The sequence below is a fragment of the Emydura macquarii genome, unplaced genomic scaffold, assembly GCF_026122565.2.
Source record: "Emydura macquarii macquarii isolate MOO-44397 ecotype Brisbane River unplaced genomic scaffold, CSIRO-AGI_Emac_v2 contig_1348, whole genome shotgun sequence".
NCBI classification, from domain to species: Eukaryota; Metazoa; Chordata; order Testudines; family Chelidae; genus Emydura; species Emydura macquarii.
Window position 1 is genome coordinate 20,488,711 of NW_027131485.1, and position 27,929 is coordinate 20,516,639.

The 27,929-nt window shown below is 40.7% G+C and overlaps 1 protein-coding gene and 1 long non-coding RNA gene across 5 annotated transcripts in view; one reads left to right on the top strand and one right to left on the bottom strand.

Moving 5' to 3' along the window:
- LOC137155213 (uncharacterized) overlaps positions 1-5,847 on the top strand; it is a 72,106-nt gene extending 66,259 nt beyond the window's left edge. Inside the window, exons 4-6 of the long non-coding RNA XR_010920385.1 lie at positions 2,912-2,962; positions 3,912-3,990; positions 5,492-5,847. This is a non-coding gene — a long non-coding RNA (uncharacterized lncRNA). The remainder of the gene's footprint in view (positions 1-2,911; positions 2,963-3,911; positions 3,991-5,491) is intronic.
- Positions 1-27,929, bottom strand: part of MRTFB (myocardin related transcription factor B) — a 174,972-nt gene that overhangs the window by 28,484 nt on the left and 118,559 nt on the right. For 3 of the 4 annotated variants that reach the window (XM_067551349.1, XM_067551347.1, XM_067551350.1), the window contains exons 7-9: positions 14,175-14,318; positions 7,300-7,547; positions 3,906-4,059 (exon numbers count right to left, since the gene is read on the bottom strand). In XM_067551349.1, the coding sequence (XP_067407450.1) occupies positions 3,906-4,059; positions 7,300-7,547; positions 14,175-14,318 (546 nt within the window). The remainder of the gene's footprint in view (positions 1-3,905; positions 4,060-7,299; positions 7,548-14,174; positions 14,319-27,929) is intronic. The other variant, XM_067551348.1, reaches the window with a different exon arrangement.

The following is a 27,929-nucleotide window of genomic DNA, read 5'->3' on the forward strand; positions in this document are numbered from 1 at the left end:
ATGGTTACTTAAACTACAGTAGCTGTGGTTCTTTATTGTCCACAATTTCACTCTTGGTGCACATGCACGTCATGTGCAAACGATTATTCTTTTGGCTAGCAGTGTCCATTAGGGCCACACCTGTGCCCTAAGTGCCCCCAACCAAGAGCATAAAGAGCAAAGTAGGCCCACTTGTCCCTCAGTTCTTTCACCAATGCCATAGGAGAACTTTGTATTTGTAGGAAAGTACAATGGGCTGTGGAATCCATGTGGACAACATGTTTTGAAGAACCACAGTTACTATAAATTAAGTAACCATTCTTTCTGTGAGTGACTGTGCACATAGATTCCTCTCATGATGACTAAACAAGCAGTTGTCTGGGTACTTGGAGGTGGGCATTAGGAGTCCTTTTTAAATGATGACTGCAGGAGATACCTAGAAAAACTGCCATCCAGTTTTTGGAAGCCTGTGTTAAAGAATAGCATCTTGTAAATATGTGGAGTGAGCCCCGTGTAGCTGCTCTACACATTTCAAATATAGGAATATTCCTTAAACAGGCAGTGGATGCTGCCTGAGCCCTAGTGGAATGAGCTCTAGCGTGGCTTAATGGAGCTACTCTGGCCAGTTCATAACATGGTCTTATACAGCTGGAGACCAATTTGGATAACCTCTGTGAGAATATAGTTTGCCCCTTAATTATATCAGCAAAGATCATGAATAGTTTTTGGGCATGTTCTTTAATGATTTTGTTCTAAGTAAAAAGACAGTCCTCTTGCTACATCAAATGTATGAAATCTAGCTTCCCTAGGGTTGAGTGAGGTTTCAGAAAGAAAACCAGGAGGTGAATAGATTGGTTTATATGGAATCTAAGAGAACTTTAGGTAGAAACTTGGGGTGACATCTAAGAGACCTATTTGTATGAAATACTCTGTACAGAGGATCTGTTACGAAGGCCTGAATCTGCTCTACTCTCCAAGCTGATATAATGGCCACCAGAAAGGCAATATTCATTGACAGCTGGTATAGGTACCTGGTTATTAGGACTCAAAGAGGGGATGATCAACCCTGTTAATACTCTATAGAGGATCCAAGACAGAGGAAGTTCCTGAACTGGGGGAAGAACATGCAGTCAGGTATTTCAGGGATCTAGCCCCTGTGTAGGGGCTAGAGAAAAAAGTTTGGTCCTGGATTGAGGGGTGGTGAGCAGATATTGCTGATATATGGACTCATGCAACTGATGGACAGTCCAGTTTGTTTCAGGGCTACCAAATAATCTAGCATTGCTGAAATTGGTAATGTTAAAGGACACAGCTGATGCTGGGATGCCAAACAGAAAACCCTGTTCCCATTTAGCTTTGTATTTACATCTGGTTGAAGGTTTCCCTGCTCTGAAGCAGAATGTTCTGAACCTCAATGAACAGGTTTTTTTGGTGGACATCATCCAGATAGCATTAAAGCCGTCGAGAATAAAAATGCTAGGTTCAGGTGCAGGATCTTACTGTTGTTCTGGGAGACAGTTAGGCAAAGCAGGTAAGGCAATCTGTGGCTGTGCTGAAAGGTTCATGGAGCTCTGAGTACTAGAGCTGCTTTGCCCATGCTGGGGCCATCATGCACCCTGCATCCTCTCTGTTTCCTCAGAAACCTCAGTATTGCAGGTATCAATCATCAGAAAAGCATGTATCAACCCTGGAGTCCAAGGGAAGAAGACATCTGTCCAGGAGCCTGGGCTTGCACCCCGTTCTGGAACAGAATGTCTGACACTCATTCTGGTCCAGGGCAAACAGATCTATTTCTGGGAATTCCACTTGTGAAAGATGTCCTCTGACATACAACTCTCGGATGACAGAACTGTCTCTCAGTTGATTCACCAAGACATTCTGAAGACTGAGTGATTTGATTCAGAATGCACCAAATTCCACCAATTCCTCCTGACACAGTGCACAGAAAAGCAGATAATGCAAGGATGTCATCTCACTGCCATGGGCAGTAAGAAGGAACTGAGGGACAGTTGGGCCTGCTCTGCCCTTTATGCCCTCAGATGTGGGCTGCAATGGCACTTCAGTTGCAGAAATGGCCCCAAAGGACACTGCTGACCAGCAGAATCCAATCTTGTGTGCATGGGCTGCATACACCACAGGAATGGAATCCATATGGACAAACACTCAAATAAGAACTGTGTTTTGTCATTAGTAATATTTTACCGGTGGCTTTTGCAATAAGAAGAATATCCCACATGTCTACACTAGAATTTGTGTTAAAATTTCCCATTGTTGGACCTTGTCTAGAGCTGATCTAGATGATTAGCATTTCCAACTTTCAGGCTAAATCAGTTATATGTTATATTTGTTTTATATGAGAATGATAGCTTTGAAACCAGTATTGATGTCCCACTAATCTGATCTTCAGAAACTACTTCTTCTCTATCTTCCTTCTGCTTTTAGGTAAGAAACCAGGAATCACTGCGTTAAGGAACATAAGCCAGAGAATAAACGAATTGGCCTTAAATGTCTTGCTATTCCTTCACACAAAACTAGGAGCATTTGTGTAGTAGCTGATGAAAATATTTGAATCTGAACACCAGACTTGATGTTCTTCATATCCATTTTCAATAGCTGACTATCATCTTTAGTTCCTCAGAACAGCTTCTTTATGAAGAAAGGACCATATAAAAAACCTTTACAGTAGAGCTGGTAGAATATGACAAAAATGATCTGTGAATATTTTTGTGAATAAACATAGCAGGTTTATTTCATTATCTCAGTCTGTGGGTTCATATTGTTCAGACAACTTCCTGTTTCAGGATTCACAAACACTTAATGGAGAAATTTTCATCAATTTTAGCATGAATGTTTAACTGAAAATTCATAAGGCATCAACGTGTTGTTCAGTATTGCTATTCATTCTTCTTCTTTGTTTCCATCATCCAATCAGGATACAAAACAATATTGTGTGATGTAGCTGATCAGTCACACATCACAAATGGTAAGTACACTAACAGCAGCAATAGTTCATAAACAATTAATGGGCAGGAAAAAAGGACTAAATTTGTTGCATAATTAGCAACAAGTAATTCAACTAGCTCTACAGTATAGAGCCAATTAGCAAAAAGAAATTCTGATTTTGTTTATAAAGGATATAGAAAAACTACTGGTAAATATAGTTTCTGTACAAAAAATTTAAATTGTATAAGATGGGCCAAATATAAACATACTTAAATATACAAAGATGTGCCCCACTGTGTGTCTAAAAGTTCTTCAGCACATATTATGAACACTATTAATTTGCTTGCATAGGCAACAGACAAGCCAATTCTATTTGTGCACACAAGTGAAAGTGTTCAGAAAAGGGCATGCAATGGGAGAAAAAGATGAGTTAAAATTTAGCCCCATCTTTAATGGTGTTATTTCTGTGCAGCACTTCTCTGAATGTTTCATTAGGGAATCTGTTTACATTTATAGTGCTTTATTAAATCTCTCTATTAGAGTATAACTCTTATTAGGAAACCATTAATTCAATGTAAAAATCTGTTTGGGGTCAAAATTCAGCATGTCATCTGCTTCACCTAGATACTTTCTCTTGTTCATTCTCCCAAACAAGCCTTCATATATTGAACCAATAATGGAAGAAAATTGTATATGAATAACCTATTCTGTGTTCCTTTCTTATCTGTAGCAGATAAATTTTTTAAAGATTAGATAAAATGCTTCTTAGCACTTGGGTGGAGGGGAAGGGAATTAAATTAAAGCAAAAAATCCAGCTTAGTTGTAAATGAAAATGAAAAAAATATTTATATAAAATCTCATAGGAAATCTAAAGCACAATTTTCATGGAAAAATCAAATCCAGGCTTATGCTAGTCAGCAACATTTTGCAGGTTATAACCTTTGCTGATATTTGTACATGGACAAATCCCTCTTCATTTTTACCTTCAGGTCATCCAAGCTTGAAGGAAGCGGTCCTGGTTTTCTGCTGGGAATATTACTGTTCTGTCTTGGTGTGCAGGCTCCTGATGTAGGTGTGCTGTTGCTTAAAGTAGTCAGTGGTATATTTCCATTGTTGTTCTGTGTGTCACTGACTGGTCTGGAAGTAAACAGTATAGAAACAACAGTGTTAGCTATTATATTACTTACTTTTAAGAGAAGGTAGTACTGAATTTAACATTTATCCACTTAATGGAAGAAAATTGACTTTTCTTCAGATACATAATTAACATAGTTAGCTGGACTCATTAAGTAGATGAATTCTTGAATTGCTTGCAGAGGAAAAGTTTGCTGTGGAGAATATTTTGGTATTTTATGTAGTTAGTCTTACAAATTTATGCTTAATTACTTTTATTACGCTACTAAAATATTAAGGAAAATCTTGCCTCTAAAAAGTCAACAGGATTTATACAACCCAAACTATCTTTGTTTCAAATATCCTAGTATTTTTTCTATTAATGTAAGAACACCACAATTGGATATCAAAAACACCGAAAGAAATATTGAAATTAACCAAATTTCTGCTGACTACTGAAGTAAACTAGGCAAATGGGCTGACATACATCACAGTATTATAAAAGCTTCCCTCATGTGCAGATTTACATAATTAGAATTAAAGAACCTTTAGAGTGTAATAATACTTTAAGATACATGTGAACGAATAGGGGAGCCAAACATGAAGAGTTTGCATCTCCATTTATCTAAGCAAATTGCACATTAACATTTTAATCTCTTTTCTCTCACAAAAGCTAAAACATTTTAAAACTGGATACATAAAATTAAGCTCCTAAATCCATATGTAGACACCTAAGTAAGGGAGGCCTGATTTTCAGAGGAATTGAATATGCACATCTCCCTTGGACTTGACTGGAGACTGTGCACATTCAGTTCTTCTGGGGGAAAATAGGTTTTCTATTTATGTGTTTAAATATGGGTTTAAGTGTCTAACTTTAGATATACAATACTAGAAGTTTTCACATAATTCTTTCATTTGCCAAACTGATTTTGCTTTGCAAGAAACATGGGCATTCTTTATCAGAAAGCAAAATTTTATTCATGTTAATTAGTTGGATTTATTGGTTAAGTATGGATATTTATATACTTAAATATACTTATGTATTTGTTTTAAATACATGTCACATTTACAGATATAACTAAAGTCATACTAAAGCTGTAATCCAAAAAGAACTCCATCAGGATATGTTGCAACATTATAGGTAACCATGTAAAGTTATCTTTGCAGCCTTAAGTATCATGTTCTGGTTTATGCTATCTGAGGTAAAGTACCTCTATAGAATGAGATGTACTTTTCTTCTGGGCCTGAAAATATTGGTTTCTGTATGAGCACATAAGAAATACACAATCAGATTATTGCTGAAGAAATGACCCATCCAGCATTGATTTCTAAGTATTTTAAAGCCTTTATAGTCTTAAAGAAAAACATTTTGAAAGTAATATTGTAAAAATTCATAGTAAATGTTAGTTTATTATGATAATTATTCTTTTTTCCCTTATTTTCTCATTCTTTCAAGTGGTTATCAACAAAACAGCTTAATTCTAACCACAGTGTAAAAGAGTAGAATTTGAAGCTGATACTCAAGACATTCCCCAGAGAAACTGAACAGCTCTTACTGGGTGACTTAACCAGCCTGAAAAAGTCTTGTCATAATCCTGGATTTCTACAATGAAACTGCATCATATGGCCCTGGAGCAAGTGGGCCTGCCTTTTACTGATTTTGTATTTGCTATTACAACTTCCCTGGATAAGCAATATTGTACAGGAAAATGCATGTTGTGATAATGACATTTGAATTTATTCTTCAAATGCAGATTGTACGCTGCTCACAAGGCACAGTGTGTATTTTATAATAAATATACAAAAGGTTATGCTAGGTTAATCTTTAATTGTGTTATTTTGAAAAGAGATCAGATCAGACTGGATCTTTGTGTCAAAAGAAGCTAACGTTTAGCAGTCACTGAAATTCCAGACTTCCACATCATCTTTCAGAACAGCTGCACTTTTCTTTCATGGTTTGTGTAATTATGCCCTTACTGGCATTTTTAAGCAACAATGGACACCTCTTAATATATCAAGGGGTTTTTTTAAGTGGTAGTAAGATAACAAACTGCTATTACAGCAAGCAGGGCTAAGCTTTGTTGTATTAATATCAGTTTTAAATGGATTTTAATTTAAATTCTCTCCATTTTCTTTGTTCAATTTGATTCAGGGCTAAAAATATTTTTGCAATGTCTGTTAAATGTAACAGAATGAACTGCTGATACAACACAGCAGCATCACTGCTTCCAAAGATAGGATACATGGCAATTATACAAATATTATTTGTTACTTTCAGATGGTACTTTTTAGTTATTTATTGTCAGTTGTTAAGAAAGGCTGGAAATAGAACTCTACATTGCTTGTAAATTAGATTTTCAAAGAGTGAAACTGGGGGTTTACATGCTTATTGAGTGTTACCATAGTAACTTCAAAGCTATGAGACTGGAGTCAATGTCCAGCTCTTCCAAAGACTCCTTGTGACACTTTGCACAAATCATTTAATCCTTCTCTGCCTCCATCCATAAAATTGAGGTAATGATACTTCTCTCCCGCATCGGCATATCAGGGATTAATGATGTTTGTGAGTCACTCATATACTATGGTGAGGGTGGGGTCTATTAAGTACGTAGACAGGATTTTAGCCCTAAATTTTAATCTGCTATAGTTTACAAAGCCCCATATTTGTTCTCATCCTAAAGTCTCTCAAATCCCTCCAAAATGTCACCTGCACACTGATATGCCCCCAAACAGCAACAAAAAACTGGGATATTAGCTTATGTTATGGATAGAGGTTGTGTTCTGTCTCTGATATGCATGCTTGCTTTGCGTCATACTCATGTGTAGGCAAGGTGTTCAAAGTTACAAGCATTCATAAGAGATCATGATTCTTGTGAATTTAAATAACATTTGATTAGAAATATGCAGCAGACAAATAAAAGGGCTGTGCTTGCATATGTCCATAGACCAAAATTAAGCCAGCAGGTCCAATTATAAGTTTATCAGACTTTATTGTCCTTTCAATAAATCAAAACAACTATAGTCTCATCACTATGTGTGCTGTTAAGTAATAGAGAATTGGAGAGGAGGGTATGTGTACTGACCTGCCTTCAGATATAACCACCTCAAATCATGATGAGTCACCACCCTCTACTATGTAGTTGTTGGTTAACATGCACAATTTAACCTTAAAGTACAAATTCTACATGAAATATATATTTTTCCCTATTAAAGAGAAAAATTAATTCATCCCTTTAAAGGAAAAAAGCTGACAGTCTCACATACTTGAGTGGTGCAGGTAGAATTGTCTGGTAGTTGTAGTGTTGTTGCTGTTGGCTGAGGATCTGCAGCTGCAAAAAAAGCTGTTGTTGCTGCAGCAAACGAGCGTAATTGGAGTCCATCTGTGGCTCGTTCTTCTCACCTTTCTGATCAGGTGGGATATATTGATGGTACTTCAACTTCTTTACCCTAGGCTTGGGTTCTTTACATTTCTTGCTCCGGTGCTTGTCACTTGGGTTCTTGGGGTGGCTTTGCTATTTAGAGACAAAGTTAGAGAAAAAATTATAAAATAAAACAGCTATTACATTTTTAAAAAGCAATTGTATGAAGAACTGAAGTTGAGGCATAAAGAAACACATCTGTTATGAAACATGAGAAGACAAGAAATAATATTGTCCATTTAGGATACACACTATCTCAGAGTAGTACCTTATAAGCCCCATATTCATCATTCACATATGGTTGATATTTCATACAAAACATGCCTTGTATGATACTGTATGAAAGGTTGTGATCTGCTGAAACTCATTTGGCCAAAATGTATCCTTAGTGTGTATGAAGTTATGAGATTTTGCGATATGATTGTTATCAAATAATGTTGTGAGTTTGGGAGGCCCCCAATGCTTATTATATCCTGGTGTAGGGGTTAAATGACCATTGATCAGCAGGTGAATGGTAAACAAGAGGTTTACAATTCAATAAGAGACAGTTGCACAAACAATACACAATGAGGATGACTCAGCAAGGCCCACCAGGACATGTCTGTGCCAGTTTCTTTCCAGGACAGGGACTAAAAGTATAAAATAAGGGACAGTGGCTGCATGAGATCACCTATCTCCTCCCCCACCTAAGCTGAAGGCAACAAGAATGCTGGGAAGACAAAGACTTGAACTGAGGAGGCGGGTCCCAGGCTGAGAAGGAAATTCAGCCCGTGTATTAAGAAATGTAATCTACCTGCAACATCCAGTAGGGTGAGAAAAAGCTGTTTAATTGAACTCTTCCTTAGTTCAGGATTTAGAATACGTATTTACTTTTTATTTTCTTAAAGTAACTACCTCTGACCTTTATGCCTACTATTTATAATCTCTTAAAATCTATCTTTCTGTAGTTAATAAACTTATTTTAATGTTTTATCCTTACCAATGAGTTTTTCTAAAGGGCTTGAGAAATCTGCTCAGGTTACAAAGGCCGGTGCATGTCCACTTTCCTTTGACAAAGTGGTGAACTAATTAATAAGGTTGCACTGTTAAAGAGAAGGTCTTGAGCAGGGTAAGATGGTATATTTCTGGGGTAAAAGGCTGGAGGGAATTTGTGGGTGTTTCCCTGTGTATGGTTCATGAGTGGCTTGGGTAGCCTTCAGCAACTTAGCTGGGTGCATTCCTGAATGTTGTTGACTGAGTGGTAACAGCACCTGGAGGGTTTTGCTGCTTGTCACCAGCAAAGCATTGTAAGAGACAGCCCAGGATGGAGAATTAAGGGGGCACAGTGGTCCTACAGTTTCAGGTTGTACGTCAGGGATCCCATCACATCATTATAGTAATCAGCTCAACTTGTGACCATTTGGAACAGGGAAAAGTAACCAGATCTTTTTGCCATTTTAGTAAATTATAAATTTTAGACTAGAGTCATGTCTGGTTAGATTCTAAATGAAGGTTCCCTAGCATGTGAATATCTGTCAAAGAGGGAAGTTTAGTCCACTTTAAAGATTCCTACTAACTCAGTTAAACAATTTAATCTGCATGACATCCTACTTACATCAGTAGATCACTGTAATATTGTATTAAGTAACTTCCAAATAAAGCTACTATTAGAGACACTCAGAAGACACTTTATAGCACATTATGCAGATGCCTGTTACCACTTTATTGCATTCCACACCAAAAACTCTCACACACATTGTGCTAAACACTCCAAGGAAAGTAATCTGTTTTGGTCCAACATTGCCTAAAACAACCTTTTATCACATTCTACATTGGTGAAAAATATTTTTTCCGATCATAATGTGGTTTATCAGCTAATGTATATTTTAAAAGTGTTGTCAGAATAGTCTGCAAGTCCATATAATTTCAAGTGCTGCATGAAAAACAAATGATGATATGCTTGTCATAACTATAGTCTGTTAGTAACAACAAGAATGTTCTCATTGTTTATACTTTCAGTTTCAGACAATCCTCCAGTCTAGTTCAGACCAGCAATGGACCTGAGCTCCATGCTGCAAAGGAAGGTGAACCCTCTCACCCTCCGAGAGTCTCTGCCAATCTGACTGGGGGAAAATTCCTTTGCAGCCTCAAATATGGCAGTCAGTTAGACCCTGAGCATGAGGGTGAGACCCACCAGCCAGACACGTGGGAAAGAATTCTATGTAGCAACTCAGAGCCCTCCCCATCTAGTGTCCCATCACCAACTGTTGGAGATATTTGCTAATAGCAGTCATAGATGGGCCATATGCTATTTTTGGCAACCTCATCATACCATCTCCTCCATAAACTTATCAAACTCAGTCTTAAACAAGATTTTTTTTGCCCTCACTACTCCCCTTTGAAGACTGTTCCACAGCTTCACTCCTGTGATGGTTAGAAACAATGCCCTTCCTTTCATAATGATAGGAATGAAGCTCAAGGGCCTCTGTTAGTCATAACTATGGCATAGGAAGAGAGGCAGTCCTCTCAAAGTCATTTAGGCCATTTTATAGATCAATCTCCACATTAAACTCCACCTGGAAACCAATATAGCCAGAGCAGATCAGAGCATTGGTAAAGTATGCTGCAACTGAGTGGGATCATTTAACAACTGAGTTATTGCATTCTGCACTAATTGAAATTTCTGGATACGATTTAAGATGTGGCCCCAAACAGAGTGCATTGGTATAATCCAGACTCAAGGTGAGAAGAGAATCTCTCACAACTTGCTGGCTAGGTGCATGTGGTAAAAAATATTTCTGGACACTACCACAATGTGATCATCCAACAGGTCATCCTTGATGGAGGATCCACCAATACCCCAGATTGTGCACCCAAGTAAAAAATGGCAGACAAATGCTCTCAAAGGAAGAGATACTGGCTTCACCATATCTTCTATTTGCTTCCTCCAACCTATGAAGTACACCTCATTCTCATTAATAATAATACATGGATTGAGGTCCAAACAGTCAGTTTTCATCCACACCCCAATATCCCGCAGACATTGGGTTTAGGCATTCAACAGCCTTGGATGAAACGGAGATATAAACTTGGGCGTCATCAGCATATTGAAAGCAATTCAGCCCAGACTTCCTCACTAACCCGCCTTAAATCCACAGGATTTGAAAAGACTTGCACTAGTCTGTATCTGTTTATGTGTTATGATTTAACTATTCAAGTAATGTAGCTGTTGCTATTAGTGTAGTTTTGCTTTCCACATTAAGGCTAATTTTGCATTACAAAGAATATCTTTCTCCTCCTGATAGCAAGCAAAGTGATAGATCAGACCTTAACGGCTCTTACAATAAAGTGAATGATGCAAAAGACCAAAACAATTACTATACAAAATCATTAGATTCTAAGGAACACATCTGCTCAACTTGGGAGGGAAATCACCAAAAATTCTTTTGCAAACTCTCTTCCCTGTTACTAAACCACTTACTAATTTCACATTCAGTTTTGGCAAAAACACTTTTCTTGTTCCTTCTAAGGAAACCAGACAAAACAACTTACATTTTTTATGTTCATAGCTGCCACCACACCATCCCAAACTAATTCATGTTTAATTATTCATTTTACACCTATAGATTTCTGGGTTTTATTCCTTAACTTCTAACAGTAAACCAGCAGCTGATCTCTCAGATTAGCTCACTTCCTGAATAAAACCAACGCCATGCTATAGGATTTTTGAAAGTGTCAAAAGTTAAAAGAATCCCCTCTGTTTCAAAACAACAGACAGTCATTTTTTCCACAGTGTCCCTCACAATATGACCAGGACTTAACTATCACTGCCACAAGTGTTAAAGAGACAAAGTGGGTGAGGTAGTATCTTTTATAGGACCAACTTCTGTTGGTGGGAGACAAGCTTTCAAGCTGACAGAGAGCTCTTCTTCAGACCACAAATGTTCATTCTTTCTAACAAACACTATGAAAGGAAAACATACTGTAATGCAGAGGAAAGTTGCAACCTGGGTAAAAAATGTATTCTGTAATAAACAGCATGTACTCTTTCCAATAAATCATTTTACTTTTCCCTTCTTTTTAGTTTGATCATGTTGTGGGCATTGTTAGGGCTATCAAATTAAGATGAAAAACAGATAGGTATCTATACAATTCAGAGAGCTGTATGAAGACCACATAAATCAGGACCAAACTGAGAAAATTCACAAGAATCAATGCATATTGTGAAAGAATCATTCATAGTCAAAGTTTTCGAAAAGATAAAAAAGGCAACAATTGCTATAAGAATAAAAATGTGATAAACCTTAACCAAAGCAGTTATTGGAGCACTCTGTCGACATCTTCATTCTTATTTCAAGAGCAGTACTGTTTAGAAAGTGCCTCATTTTCAATTCATGGAGCAGATGGAGGAGGCCCAAGTTAGGTTGTTCTTTTTTAAACTCTAGACTGAAAATGTCATTTGGCATAAATATACATTACAAACTGCTTTGCAACAAAAGGAGGAATTTTACTTCCATTGTAAAGCAGATTCTTTGTTGCACCTGTTCTGGATTTTGTAGATAGCCATCTCAAGAAAAGTTAATAGACATTAGCCTAAATCAACTGTCTGCACTGGAGTGGAGTGTGCTTCAGTGTGAGACATCTGGAAGAATTCTGTCTGACTCACCAAGGGCTCTGCTACTCTGCAAGTGATGAATCATTTCTTTTCTGGGTGCAAAGTGGACAGGGATGTAGCCCTATCCTAACTGCTGCCCCCTTTTTGTGAAGCTAGCAATTACAGTCCCCAGCTCCATTGTGGTGCCCATATGCAGGGGCCTAAGTGCCTATATGCATAACCTGGTCCTACATTTTATATCCAAGAAAGATTGTTTGAGTCTTATTTGTAAATTAATTAAGGATACAATCATGGCATAAAAAAAATGTAATTTGAGGAAATTTTTACTCTTCCCATTAAGACAGGCATATAATTTCTTAATTACTTACAAAAAAGTCTCTCACTGAGGCTATGTTAAGATATTAATTTACTTTCTATTTAGAATAAAAACCACCCATGCACAGGTTCTGAGTCCTACATTAATTACTTAACATGACAACCAAATCCAAAATTCAAACAGCTTGTTTCTACCAATCAAATACGAACATCCCTATACTGAATCCCAGAAATTGGGTTTATACACAGATTGTTTCAGCTGTACTCTTACTGGAGATCCTTCTGCTCCCAGTAAAGTTTCCTTTTGGACAGGGAATTTTCTTTAGTGAACACCTTAAAGCTATTTTCAGTGAAAAACTGGAGACAGTTATACAGCAAAAAAAATTCTGAAAGGGAAATTCTATGTTGACATATGTGCACTAATTAAATATGTGATTTGTCATTATCAGTAACCAGAATGTGGGCAGTCATGGTTAGAACCAGTCCAGGAGTTGGGCCTAGTGGTTAGAGCAGGAGTCAGTAACCAGGAATTGGAACCCAGGGTCAGAACCAGTGTTAGAGGCCACATGCCAGAGAAAAGAGTCAAAACCAAAGTCAGGAATCAGAGCCAAGTGTCAGGACCAGGTTACTTGGAGCAAGCCACGTGTGGGGACAAGGGTAGGAGCTTGGCTGGAAACAAGTAGGCACAGGACCTATCGCAGCCATGGGCAAATGCTTTGAGTAGTTGCTGAACTGCTGCTGCTGCTAGGCTATAAACCAGTCTGCGGACTCTTCCAGCCAATCAGGCAACCTACTACAGGCCAACTGCACTCACTAGGTTGCCTAGAGAATGGTTCTGCTGCAGGCCCTGATTCCTGCCAATTATGCATTTTGGGGGGTGTTTGAAGTTGTTAAGGTTTTGCATTGTAAGTGAGTTGGTGACACTCCATGGATTTCAGTGAATATCTTCCAAATTTATATCAGCTGCATAAAACAACAACACAGTACATCCTAAAATTATATGACAGTGAAAGTTCATCCTGATGAATGGCTCTATAATGGCTTCCACAACACCTGCAAAGAGAGGCCAAGAGGGGAGAACTGTAGATATTTACACACAGGGACACCTAAATCTGTGCAAAAGGAGAGGTTCTCCATGCTAGCTCCAAATACGTTAGTGCAGAAGGGACTATTATGAGTGGGCTATAGGATTCTCACTTATGATCCATGATGAGTATCCAGTGGTCTAAAACCACCACAAGGCAGCATGGAGGCATAGTTTCTGCTAATCCAATCCATTGGCTAGGAAAATGGCTGTGGAGAGAATGCATTACAGCTTTATGGCTTATTTGTGGGTTGGGGTGTAAATGCAATTTCCTTGCTCCCGCTTAGTCCTCTACACAAAGCCAGATTAGCTGGGCTCTGTGTTGGGAGGGATGAATTTCACCAATAAAAAAATCAAAATATAAAGGCAATTTGGCAAGTACCTGCAGTATTAATCTCATTTTGCATTTTCTTTTGTACTTCAAAAGTAATATGAATCCTACTACATGGTTCAGATTGCAGAATTTTGCCAGGTCTGTCTACAACTACAATAGCTGGGTGGCTCATAAAAGAATTTATAGCAGAGCCTGCAAATTATGAATGGCAAATCTGACACAGTATGCCACACTTTCAGCTGACTTCACTGTATATCCAACTGAACACTGCAGGATATTTTATATACAAAGATAAAAGCACTATAATACTATTATATATTCATTTTCATTATATACAGAATTAGAGAGAGAATATTTAAAGCAACAACATCAAATGACTTCATTATAACCTACCTTTACCAAAGTCGGCCCAGGCTTTGCTGCAGATAGAGTATTTGTGGTGAGAGTAGTAGTAGCTATAGTGTGTGTAGTGTGCTGCTCAGTGGTGGGAGAAGGCTTTAGGAATTCAGGGACTGGAGAAGTTAATGAAGGATACTGCTGAAAAACAAAGAAATATACATTAAAATCCAGCACCTAAACACTTCCAGAACACATCACAAAAACATGTAAAAAAATAAGATTAATTATGACCAATCCACACACAGAATCAGAGATGTTAGAAAAAGATTTACTAGACCTTCCCCCAGCCAAAACAGGATTTTTGATATATGGGGTTTTCTGCTGCTTCCCTTTTGGGAATATTCTACAGTCTTGGGAATTTCCCCAGCTCTCACTGAAGGCCATAGCAAAAGATCAATCCCTTATACAGTACCATAAATTTCAATGTCTGGAAGTTTTGCTTGATATTCAGCCTAAATTTTCCCTCTTAGTTTCATCCCATTCCTCATACCCCTTGTAACATGGTAAATAATTATTTTCCCTCCTTTGTATACTCCTTGTCTCTCAGCTATGCTCTACAAAATGCCATCCACCTGCATCAATTGGTAGGGGAACTTGATGCGGTCAGCAATGAAAGGAAGACAATCCTAGTAGTTAGGGAGGGAGACACGTGCCAAGAGACAACAGGTAGCTCCACCCCCTGGGAGTCTCTAGCACCTACTGGCCAGATGGGAGAGAAGGGTGCTGGTTGGCCAGCATTACCCAGCTCCCAGGATTTAGCCCAATGCAGAGCCAGATGAGTCTTTTTTAGTTTTGTTCCAGGAGCTTTGCTGGGGAATATTGGTTTTGGAAGCGCAGCTCCCATGCAGGAAGGATGTGCTCAATCTTCACAGGAAGGGAGATCAAGTGAGGATCAATAGCCTGAACAGGTGCAGAAGAGCAACAATAGAAGAGCAGCTGGGTAGGAGCCATGAGCTCAGCAGGGACTTGCAGATGGTGGTGAGTTAGACAAGTGCATTCCTTCCAGATAGGGTCCATACAGGAGGTTTATGTAATGGATTCAGGCTCAAGTTTGTGGAAAGTGACAGTCCAAGCCTCACTGAGGTGGACAAGGATGATGAGGAGTGGGTGAGAGGGCTCTCTCCCATAAGCCTCTAAGAGTCCAGCAGGCATCCTTAGGATGTGGTGGTGGATTCCAGAGGCTTGTGGATATGACAGAGGGGACTGTGAACCTTGGTGCTCAGCTGGCAGCCCAGGTCCTTTCTCCGTTGGACCCCCCCTCCAAGGATATAGAGTGACCTGGTAAAATCATGGCATTGGTGGCCCATAGGTTGGGCAGCCTGCCTGACAAGAGTGGGCCTCTCTCAGAGGAGGGGGTGACACACACGTTTGGAGGGATGATATTCCACAAAGGAAAACAGAGCAACTAGGGAGCTCCTGCCTTCGCCAGATGGCATTACTCCTCATAAAACACAGGAAGGCGATACAGCAGTTAAAGCTCCTAGAGCTTATGTGGGATCCAATCATCCACTTGGGAATCATCTGTCTAAGGTGTTTAAAGAAAAGGTTGGAAAGGGGAATTTGTGAATGTATTTACCTTGCTGTTCAATGAAGAGCAGACAGAGGGGGACAAATAGCATAAAATGAAAGGTAAGAACAAAATCTGCAGACCTAAGGTGATAAACTCTTGAACTGGTCGGCAGCCTTTCACATTTATGCAAGTATAATTTGTGTGCGGAGCCCCAAGAGGCATATTTCCTTTCTCAAGTATAAGGATTTAATAGCGACAGCTTATGCTACATGTTATAGGATAGCATGGTTAAGGTATGACACAGAAGTTGGACAGCAGGTGGTAGAGAAGCCTAATTTGCCCTGGGGTAAAACAGACCAGGCACTCTGGCTGTAAGTATGACTCCTTATCACGCTCTGCCCTGCTGGTATTCATAGGCAGCAGGGTTGCCAGTGCCAAAACCCCATTATCAAAATATGGGTATAAAAGCCAATGTGTACTTTTAATTAATGATGGGAAACATTTTTATATCTTAGACAGGTACAAACACTGCTATAGGATGTCTGAGAATCAGCATAGCACACCTCTTCTTTTGGGGGGTCAAGGATGTCTCCAACACGGCTGTAGAAAAATGAGGTTTTCCAAGTCCCAGTGCTGTAGGAGCTGCTACAGGGAGAGGCAGTAACAATGGAACAGGCTCTTTCTCCAATTAGGATACAGGGCTATTGAATTTATTGGACCACCCCAGGGGGAAAAATACGGAGCTTATTTGTGGAACGGATTTTGACTAGTTATCAAATCCCATAAGGACGGCATGAGGTGCCACTCTTGGACAGACAACTTGAAGTCTACCAAAGGCTTTGAGCATATAGAGATCAACTTGGAGATGCCATGAAGGAGAGTGGCAGGTCCTTTCCCATACAGTCATGCCAGAATTGCACGTCTTCTCTGAATGTGGTATTGAAGAAGGCAATTGTCTTATCCATCACCTGTTTTACCCCCCAAGTTCATCGGTAAAATGATTATATTGAGCCCCTAGCTGTGTTCAGTGAAATACTTGTCATTTGATGCTGCAGAAGCCATGGACAGGGAGCGTCACCCTGGGGTGATGTAAGCAAAATGTGGCATCAGATCTGCATTCTTATTGCTTCCAGTGCACCTAAGGGACTTTAACTTGCTTAGACTTCACTTTGAAGGCCACTACTATTTTGATAAAGCCACGCCAATAGGTCACTCAGTGTCATGGGGCACTTTCAAAAGATGTAGCTCCATGTTGAAGTGGGTGATAGTGCAGTATGTGAAAAAGGCATCTCATGCACCATCTCAACCTCATCTTATGTGCAGGAAGATTAGGGATAGGCAACAGTCGTATGTGCTTCAGATGTTTCAGAACGTAGCCAAACGCTTTGGGGTCCCCCTCACCACAGAAAAAAAAAGAAGACTCTGCCCAAAGTTTAACATACCTGGGCATTGAACTGGACTCAGTTCATGATTTGTAGGTTACCTACAGAGAAATTAGAATTGGTCAGGATGGGCTCTCAAAGGATAAAAAACAAAAATTACTCTGAGAACTATAGATGATAATGGGACATCTAAACATGCCTGTGGGGTGGTGGCTCCCCATTGGGCATTTTGTGCTCATCTGGCATCTGCCTCCTCTGGAGTGTGAAAACCCCACCAATTTTATCAGAATGACAAGGGAAATGAAGGAAGTGTGGGAAAGACTCCTAGAGTTTTTGACATGATTGCTCAAGACTGAGCTGCAGGTACAATCTGACAGCATGGGAGGTTTAGATTTTGGGGTTTACTTTCAAGGTGAGTGGTGTGCACAGGGCATTACAGGGGACATCACCTTCCTCAAGTTTTTTCCTATACTGTTGTCAGTCAGTAGATGGGGAGAAAACTTTCAGAACAAGAAAGTCCATTTCTGGTGTGACAATCAACCCGTGATCCATATTGTACAGAGTCGGCTAAGACCACTCAGGTAATGAGGAGGCTGGTAAGAGCCTGCTTGCAGTTTAACATCCTTTTTCATGCAGTGCATGTCCCAGGTGTTGCCAATCCCCAGTCAATTTCTGGATGAAAGATTTTGGAAACTTGTCTTGCTGACCAACAGGGATCCATGGGCAATGCTCCAACAACTTTGGGACCTTAGCTCATGACAGCTGCAGGCCAGTTGAGAATTTGGTTGCTTTGTGGACTCTGAGGGCCTATAAGGCAAGCCTTGGAGTTCATGGCATTTAGGGGACAGGAAGGGCTTCACTGTGTCTGGCCCATACCCACACACCAGGTGGCGCAATATGTGGCTAGCTAGTGGGCCTGTCCTCCTGGAGTAAGTTGGTGGGTTTCCCAGACCACTACAGGCATTTCATAGTACAGAAACTCAGGTGGTTCAACAGGGGTGGCAGTAGAGGAGGTTACCCCTAACACTGGAAACCCAGAGTTGTCAAAGACTCTGCCAGGGGCTGCAGCTGTGAGAAGAGAAGCCATGTTATTTAAGGTGGCATTTGTTGTTGTCTTCTTTGGCATTTTGAGAGTGAGTGACTTGGTGCCCATGGCAGTTGCTGACAGGTCCCAGCATGCATTAAATGTAACAGACATGCAGCTATTTGCAGGAATGGTGTCCCTGTCTTTAAGGTACTCAAAAACCTTAAGTCTAGAACAGGAGAGGGGCTTATGTAGCATTGAAGGAATGTGCAGATGAGCACTTGAGTCCTAAAGAGATGGTAAGAGCCTCACTAAAAATCCAGGGCCTGCAGTCAGGCCTGCTATTCACACACAGTGATGGCATCTTCCTGACAAGTTATCAATTCAGCACGGTACTGAGAAAAACTTTACGGTACTACAGTCTTGACCCAGGTACTCATTCTTTCAGGATCAGGACAGAAACCTCAGCGGCTGCAGAGGGTTTTGGCCCACAGCAGTTGCAGACAATAGGGCACTGGAAATCAAGGTGTTTCAGGACTTACATTCACACCAATGAAAAGATGGTAGGGAACGGCAAAACATGACTAATCCAATATGCTTGTTTGTTTCAGAAGCTACCCAGAGCGTACACGTTTGGATTTGCTGGCATGTTATAGTGCACTGGGCCTACAAGAGGGAAGCCAGGATGGCAGCTGGATCTCAACTGGGCTTCAGGGCCGAAACTGTTCGCGTCCAGAAGAGGCATGCAGTGGGATCAGCTCATGCCACTTCTGCACTCACTGACAGGCAAGGGCTGGGAGCAGACCCAACCTATGTGGACAAGACTAGAAAGAAAGTAAAGAAGGGGGTCACCAAGGTATTCCTGAAGAAAGGGGATTCAGTGATACAGCATAAGGACATCCCATACATTGGTCAGATGGAATTGCTGACATACAGCTACGACATGTGCAGGCATGAACTGGGCAAGTGGTGTGATTCCAGGCAGCATGGTTGGTAGGGAATGACCACGCTAATCGCTGGCACCTCTGTGGCTGGTTTCCAGGGCAGTTAAGAGAATAAAATGAATGGTTCCCAGAGGTAAAAAACCTGTGATTTCAGTGATGGGCCTTGGGCTCATGTGATCGAGTGAGACCCTGTGGCCTTTGTGGGCTGAGGTCAGACTGCAGCCCTTGCAGGCTAAGGACCTCCCTGCTGCACCATGTGTCCCCCTCACAGTGGGAGGGTGCAAGGACTCAGAGAGTCCTGGTGGGTAGGCTGAGGGAAGCCTACCCGCATAATGGGTTATATGGTAAGAAGCCCTGTAACCCTATCCCTAGTTACAAGTTATATGGTTAGGAACTCTGTAAACCCTGCACTGGACCCAATTAAATGCCTGGTATAGGAGAATATGGCTGATGAGTGGGTAGCACCCCTCCCCGTGTTAAAATTTAATAAAGGTTGAAATTGAAAACCACTGATCTATAGCAATTGCACCTGTTAACTGTCTCTAAAGAGAAAGCCAGCAGGTGTCCTGGGGCAAGGTGAAGGTAGGGAAGTGTGAATTGTGGTAATACCCTGATTAGAAAGGAGAGAGATGCAGGTCTCCACCCAAGCAGTAGCTGCATGAGCTGGAAGCCTGAGACTGGGTACTCTTACTGGACCACTAAAGGGAAATGTAGGTACAGTTGCCCTGAACGGTGACGTGGTATATCATATTTTCCTAATTTTTTTTAAAAAAAGGTTCCTCTCTACCATCTGTTCCAAACAGGAGCAACAGTGAAAGCTACTGTTCACCAAGTGTTGTCAAATGTACTAATTTATCCAACCAAAAACTAGAGGAAATCTCTCTCTCTCTTTTTATATCTATATATATATCTTTATCTATATAAAACAATTTGAAAAAAATAAAATAAACTAAAGTCAGAAAGAAGGGACTTTGTCTCTGTCTCCTATTTTGTATGCCCAGTTTGTCCAGATAGTTCATTCTCTTTTCATCCTCCTCATCAACCTATTGGGGAATAAGAGAATAAATACATAATATACAAGGAAGTTTTTCTTTTGGTTACAAAATCCATTCTGTCTTTCCTATGACTGACAGCCGTCACAATACACCTTCATTCCAGCCATAAGGATAAGGAAGCACCTTCTCCTGAAGCCATTGCCAATATCTTGGCTGTTAAAATTATATAAAAGGGATGTCAAAATACACTTTCTCATCTCTTCTCTAAAAAGTAATTTAGCTTACATGCAGTGACTAGAGAACATATTAAAGCTTCTACTAACTTAAAATTATAGCTCTTTCTTAAAGGAGTGCTACAAATTTCTTTATTTTTATAGAGGATTAAGGAGAGGAAAAAAAACATTTCCGAATTTGACATTTCTCTTAATGCTCAAGTTCAGCTCAAAATGGATATAGTACATTCTGCCTGAAAAAGAAGTATGTGGCTCCTTTTTAAAAATTTAAAAAAAATAATATGGTAAACAAGTTATAGATAATTGAAGAAAGAAAGGAATGAAGTGTTCTGAGTGCAGCTGGGTTGTATGTTTTAAGTGTTAGCAGAGCCATCACAATCTAGTTGTTACTCTGTGGTCAATGCAAAAACCCCACTATGAATGTTGAATTTTGATTTAAAAACTTATAATTGTATAGATTACACTGAGCGCTTTACCTGAGAGATGTACAATGTGTATTCCCAAACAGTCTACAGCAAGTTACAGAAAGAAACACTACAAATGCATTTGTTTTTTATTTATAATAGCCTTCATCATCTTTCAGCACTGGAGCCAGAATCATTCCTGGACATAAATGGTATGTCTACACAGCAGTGTAAGCCTAGGGTTAAGACTCGACTCAACTGACCTGTGTCAGGGAACCCTGGGCTTGAACACCTACACTGCATTTTAACCCTAGGTTAAGGATTTTCTGACCCTTGTTCAAGCCTAGGGCTCTAGCATTCACACTGCAGTGCACAGACTTGAGTCAAAGTAACCCTATCCCAGATTGCCTAGCATCCCCATGTCAACATTCTAGCCCTACGAATGTGTTGTACTGTGGAAAAACTCTATTGCCCACCCTGTTTCCTAGCTGTGACAGTACTATTGATGGGACTTAGGTGCTCATAAAGGAGCATGAGTTCATAAACTGAATAATTAGCTCCTCTGGTGGCTGTTTCAGGGTTTGTCTACACTATGCAGTTCTGTTGGCGCCGCAGCCATCCATGCATTGGCATCAATTGAGCAGGTCTAGTGAAGACATGATCAAATCGATTGATGAGTGCTTCTCCAGTCAACTCCGGTAATTCACTGGAACGAGAAGTGTAAGCTATGTTGGTGGGACAGCATCTCCAGTCAATATAGCGTAGTGGAGACAGCGTGGCTACTCGATGCAAGGTATGTCGACTTCAGTTACGTTACTTGAATAACGTAACTTGAGTAACTTGCATTGACAGAGCTGCACACTGTAGACAAGCCCTCAGTAGCATGACTGCAGTTTTGAGAAGGCTTTATACTGAACTATCATCTAATCTGAGAATTGGGCTCTCTACTTCTAGGCTGAGTCACAATGGCAGGAAAATGCCCATGTGTACCTGTTCTCAGGATAATTAGGATATCAGTCTCCAGCACTGTCAAACTATTAAAATGAAACTTTGCAATTCTTAATTTTTAGAATGGGATGTTCAATTAAGGTGGTTTTGTTTGATTGGCTTTTTATTTATTTTTGTCTGTTTTGAAGTTTGGCATAAAATGTAAGTTTCAAAGGAAACATATAGACACACACCTTAGACTGGCTGCGGCCAGCTGTGGAGCAGTGAAGTGCATCCCCAGGGCTTGGGGTGTAGTACACTCCAGCACACCCTGGAGTTCCCTGCCCCTGCCACACCCAGGGAGGTATGTATAAGGGTTCCCCAGGAAGAAGTTTTGGGGCTGGTTCCCACTCACCATCTTGACAGTGAATGCAGCCCACGTGCCCCATAACACACAGCCTCTCCCCTGGGTGGGGGGAGGAAGGGCAGAGCAGGAACTAAGTGGCTGCCCTGCAGGAAGGGGAATAGCCAGAGTGTCGGGGGTCATCCTCTCCGAGCTGTGCTGAGCTCTGCCACTCCCCCTCCTTGCAGAGCAGCTGCTTAATCCCTGCTCCACTCTCTACTCCTCCATCCTCCCTGGGCCTGCATGTGAAGGCATGTCCAGGCACAGTGTGCACCAAAATAGTCACTTATTCTACCGTAACTGGTTCTTCAAGATGTGTTATCCACACAGATTACATTGAAGATGCCTATATACCCCATGTGCACAAGATCAGATACTGTTGAAAAGCAGCATCCGTTGTGGTCCCACCTATGCCCCCATGCTCTCGCAGCTACTCTAGCCAAAGGCATGAAGTGTGTACTTCTCAGTTCCTTTACAAATAAGAATCCAGGTAGTAGGGGGAAGGAGGGCAGGTTGTGGAATTGGTGTGTCCTTTCAGCAGCCCTCCCTGGGCTCAGTCCAGACCAACAGGGCCCATCATGCTACCCTTATTTAGTCTGACTAGGCTCTGGGCTCAGTGTCAGTCCCGCAGCCAGACAGCAGCTCCTTCTTTGCTCCCCTAGTCTTCAGTTGCCTTCCCTGGGCTCAGTCCTGCTTATACTGAGCTTTCCCTGGTCCTGCTGCTCTTCCAGCCACCCAGGAATCTGCTCTTACCTCTTCCAGCTTTAGGAAGCAACTGACGGCTCTTCCCCTGCTGCTCCTTTTTATATGGCCCTCCTGGCCCTTGACTGGCCACGCCAGCAGCCCATCTAATTAGCTGCTTCCCTGCAGCATTCTAGGGCCACCTGGAGGACGTCCCCTCTGCTCTTTCTGGGGTGGGGTAAAGCACGTCTGCAAGGCCTCCATCACAGTGACTAACAGCTGTTCTTTCCACAGACAGTGGGACAGGAACCCTTAAACTGAGTAATGACTGTAGGACTGCTCTGTTGATTTGGAGGCCTGGATCAGGGAATAGTGAGTGGTGAACTTATGGATCAAACTCCTTGTGACCACTGCATATTTCAGAGATCAGAACACTGGCCAGGAAAGCTGCAGATGCTACATGGAACCCTCATGAAATAGGTCTTATTTTGACTTGCTAGCAAGTTCAGATATAATGCAAGACCCCCTTGGATGGTGTCTGCATGGCTAGAACCTTGGTACTTGGGGAGCTGCTGAAAGGCCGACGGACAGTACCCTACACTAGTGCCAACTACAAATCTGAGGTATTTTCTATATGCCAGATGAATGGATATGTGAAGGTATGCGTCTTGGAGGTTGAGAGCCACAGACCAGTGTAACGGATCCAGGGAAGGTGGTATAACTGATAAGGTGACTGTACGGAATCTGAAACATTGAATCAAGATGCTGAGTTGATGAAGGTTGAGAATGGATCTCCAATACCTTTTTTTCTTTGGGACCAGAAAGGAGCTCTAAGCTGTGTTAGAGAATCCAGTTCCGTTTCTAATAAACTCTCATGAGAATGGTCCCTGAAAAGGGGCAGAAAGATATGGATTGAATGGATTATCCCTGGATACTATCTTGAGGACCCACTGGTTCAAGATTATTCCAATCCAATTTCCCAGGAAGAGGGAAGGCAGTCTCCAAATGGGAGGGTTAGGAAAGAAGGATCTATAAGAGATCTGTAACAGGGTGACTGGTCCCTCTAAAGGGAGATAGGGCCAGCCATACTTGTGCCATAATTCATTATCTTCTCCCTAGCCTGACGGGGCACGACTAAACAGAGTCATATGACAGCTTAATGACACCTGGGTCTTAAAAAAAGACTCTGAGCAATATCAGTCTGGAGTTGTTACCACAGGGAACAGGTAAGCTCCAGTGGAAGGCTATGAACCAGGGTCTGCAGAATGCTGGGTACTTAACTGAAACCAGACTGGGAACACAGTGTTCTCTATCAGAGCAGGGAAGGATGCAAAGAACAGAATCCAGCAGAGGCCAAGAATGACAGATTCTTAGAGAATCAGCTAGGGGGCAAGTGCTCTATCCCACAGATAGAAAAACTCTCAAATGTAGCCCAGAAGGAGTTGGACCGGAGACCAGAGGATGGGCTGAACAGAAGCCCCTGAACGACAGAAGAACCTTTTTGTTTGTCAGGACTTTTGCTATCCCAGCCTCGAGGACTAAGCCATGTCTCCAGCACAGAACAGTTTGCGAAGAGCTGAGGAGACCCACGTCAGGAGAGGAAACTGAGACAGGGAACACCAGCAGTGCCACAAAACAATCAGGAGTCACTACTGGACAGCCAAGACCCCACTTGTCCTATCAGACTTTTGACACTTATGTCAGAAGTGAACATGTGAAACAGAGGAAGACTCAGCCACTGAACCTTGTCTGCAGAATCTCTCTCCTGAAGGTGGGTTCAGACAAGTGCTTTTGTGGATAGTACTGCACTTGGGGTCTGCGCTTGTAGTAGAGCTGCTGCCTTGGCTGTTGATTTCTTTGAGATGTAGGGACATAAAGTCCTAATAACTGTAATGTCGCACTAGTGTCCTGGAGACTATGAAGTGCTTCATTTGTAGAGCTGGCAAAGAGATCAGTTCCCTCCAATGGAAGGCCCTCAATGGTAATCTGAGCCTCTCGAAGAATTCCAAATGCCTGTAGCCAGGAAGTGCATCTTGTGTTGATAGCAGTTGCCAGGGTCCTTGCTATCATGTTAAAGGCATCCAGTGTGGCCTAGAAGGAGGTACTACCTGGCAGTTGGTTCTCTGCCATCAAGGTCTTCAGATCCTCCAGGTGTTCTTGTGGCAAATTATCTATGAAATTAGATCGTCTGTTGCAAATGAGAAAATCATACTTTGAGAACAAAGCTTGATAATTTGTCACTTTCATTTGGAGACTGATGGAGGAGCAGACTTTGCGACCAAAGTCAAATAATTTGGAGTCTCTCTCTCATGCTGTATCTCACTTGTTGTTTATTCTTCCCCTGACTGGCTGGATCACTAGAGATCCAAAAGTCCTGTGCTAATAAATACTTGAATCCTTTAGCAGTGACTGATATTTCCTGTCTGCCCTCTTTGAAGTGGGTAGAATGGAGGCAGGAGTATGCCAAGTGACTTTAGTGGACTCAAGAAGGCCCTCATTTATGGGTATAGCTGTTCTGCCTGGTGTTGCAACATGGAGAATGTCCAATAACTGTTATGTTGCTTCTTCTGACTAATTTTGAGGGGAATTTCCAGAGTCTCAGCAATTCCCTTGAGGAGATCTTCAAAGATCTTAAATTTAACCTGAGAGGTTGTAGAAAGTGGATTTATTGCCTCATCAACAGCTGGTAAAGGTGGTGGTGTTTGCTGCTGCACTTGAGGAAGTTGCTACTCCACTCCTCCTCTTGCACCGGTTGAAGTTGCAAAGGTGGATGATTTGCAACTTTTGTCTCAGAGAAGAGGATCAGTCCAGTCCAGTCCAGTCCACCGTATGGGGTCTGCGTGGTACAGGATGGACTGAGATTGAGGTGGATGGCAAGTTCACCATCACCTTCCTCAATTAGTCTATGAGAGGAGATTCTGATACCCCCAGTACAGTACATTACTTTGGTAATTAAAACTCCAAAGCTGGAAGTACCAGGGAGTTTCTAGGCTATGTGCCCTAGAAGAGGATGGCCATGTAAAAGATTTCATTCTCTTACTTGGAGCTGGGATCTATGATTTAAATCATCGCCAGAGCAATTTCCCTCTTTCAGATGGTACAAATGCAGTAGTCAAATATGGTCTATGCAAGGAGACATTGTGGGAGATGGAGGGGGTACCTCAAGCAGCTAGCATTGAGGCTGGATATGGTTGGTCTTTCCCAGGTTTCTGGAAGACTATGAGCTGAGGTTGCATCCATTTCTCCATCAGAATAATTTCAGCCTCACCTCTGATTTTGAGGGTCCTTTTAGAAAAGGAACAGTATATGAAGTAACAATCTACAATATGCCCTTCTTCTAAACAGATGAGACATCCAGAGTCTCCACCATTAATAGGCACAGTTGAATTACATGATAGACAGGTCTTAAAACTGGGAGATTTGGCATCTGGCATCATATAAGAGTATCCCTGTACAATATGGGGGGAGCAGGACGGATGTTCTTCTCTTCTTTTCCCTTTCTTTTGTTTTTTTTTTTGGACCCATCATTGAAAAAGAAAAACACAGAAAAAAAATGTAGAAAAGAAATTAAGAAAAGTAAGAATTCAAAGTGAAGATCATTATGTTGCCTCAAGACCTGGATGCTGCTGGTGTTCTGACACGCAACATGGATGGTAAAAAAGAAACAGAGCAGTGATTGTGGCTGCTCCTTCTGTTATGCCTTCATGTATGGCAGCAGCAAGTCTGGCCACAATGGATACTGCTATTCAAAAGAATCCGATCTCATGTGCATGGGGAGTATGCATATTTAGAATGGAATCTGTGTGGACAATCACCCAAAGAAGAATCTGAACAGACATAAAAAGAAGCAATCTTCTGATGGACAGCTTAAATGCAATACCATAAGGGCTTAGGGATGGACTAACAGATATGCTTTCTGGTGGACTTTGGCTAAAATATTGGGCAATTTTTCTTTATTATTGCTTAGTGTTATAGTTAGGCTTCTCAGAATTTAATTTTTATTTTATTTTTTATAATTTCAAAGGCTAATAACAATGTTTATTTTTAAGCATTTTTTATTTTTATTGATTTACATTTTCACAGTTGTAATTATGGCTTTTAAGATTTTTACATTTTTTTTCTCTCTTTACATTATGGGGGGAAGGTGTCAGATTATTATTTAATGACAGTAGATGTTGAGATTCAAAAAGTTAAAGCTTTATAACGTTAAAACACAAATTGTCAACACCATATATGTCAAATATACAAAGTAAATATCCTTAAACTCCAAATTCTCAAGCAGCCATTTTCTTATTTTGTCTATCTGGAAATATTTTTTGTTGGTTTGTATATGTATGGTGAAATTGACATTTACTGATACAAATCTAATCCTTTCAAGCCTACTTATAGTAAGCATTTATTTGTAATTTTTTAGGTGTCAAATGTTGTTTCCCTGCATATTGAATAAGTATGATGAATCCAAAATAAATGTAAATATAAGACTGTTGTATTTAAGGATGCAATAATTAAATATTACAAAATACAGCAATTCTTTTGATAGGAAATAGGTGGCCATCAGGAACATAAATTTAATGCTAGTTTTTCTAGGGCAGGAGGTTACCTGTTGTAAAAAAGCTAAAATAAAACTTACTAAAATATGCTGTGGTATCAGTACCCAAGATTAGGCAATGATACTACAACCAACTCTCAATAAATGGCATTTTACAGAATTGACCACATTCCAGGCTTTCTTAAATAGTGCAAGGTTAAATGCAAACAGCATTCTACCTGCATGGAACAAACAGTCTAGGGCCATCAGACATCAATGGCACAAGGAACTAAATTTAAGTGTTAATCCTGTGTAATTCCCTGACCTAGCTAGTCAACATTTCTTTTCTTTTTTCCTTCAGAGTACAACTTTTTATTAGCATTATTAAAAAAAAAACAACCCTCCAAACCAAACAAAAACATCTGCCAAAACAAAGCAAAATACCTTACCATTTCACTGATACTGGGAATCAAACTGCTGTCCCTTAAGGAAACATCAAGTTACTTGAACAGTCCCGCTGCCATACAGTCAATTACCTGTTCTCACATTGATAATGAGCTGCAAATTGTAAGGGCTTGCTATAAGATGTGAAATATGCAGCTTGGTGGACTCCTCATTTTTACAATAGCTCTAAATGGGGGGGAGGGAGAGGGAAGCACAAACAACGTCCTTCACTTTCGTGTTATATTTTCTCATTTTAATAAGTTTTAATTGTGAA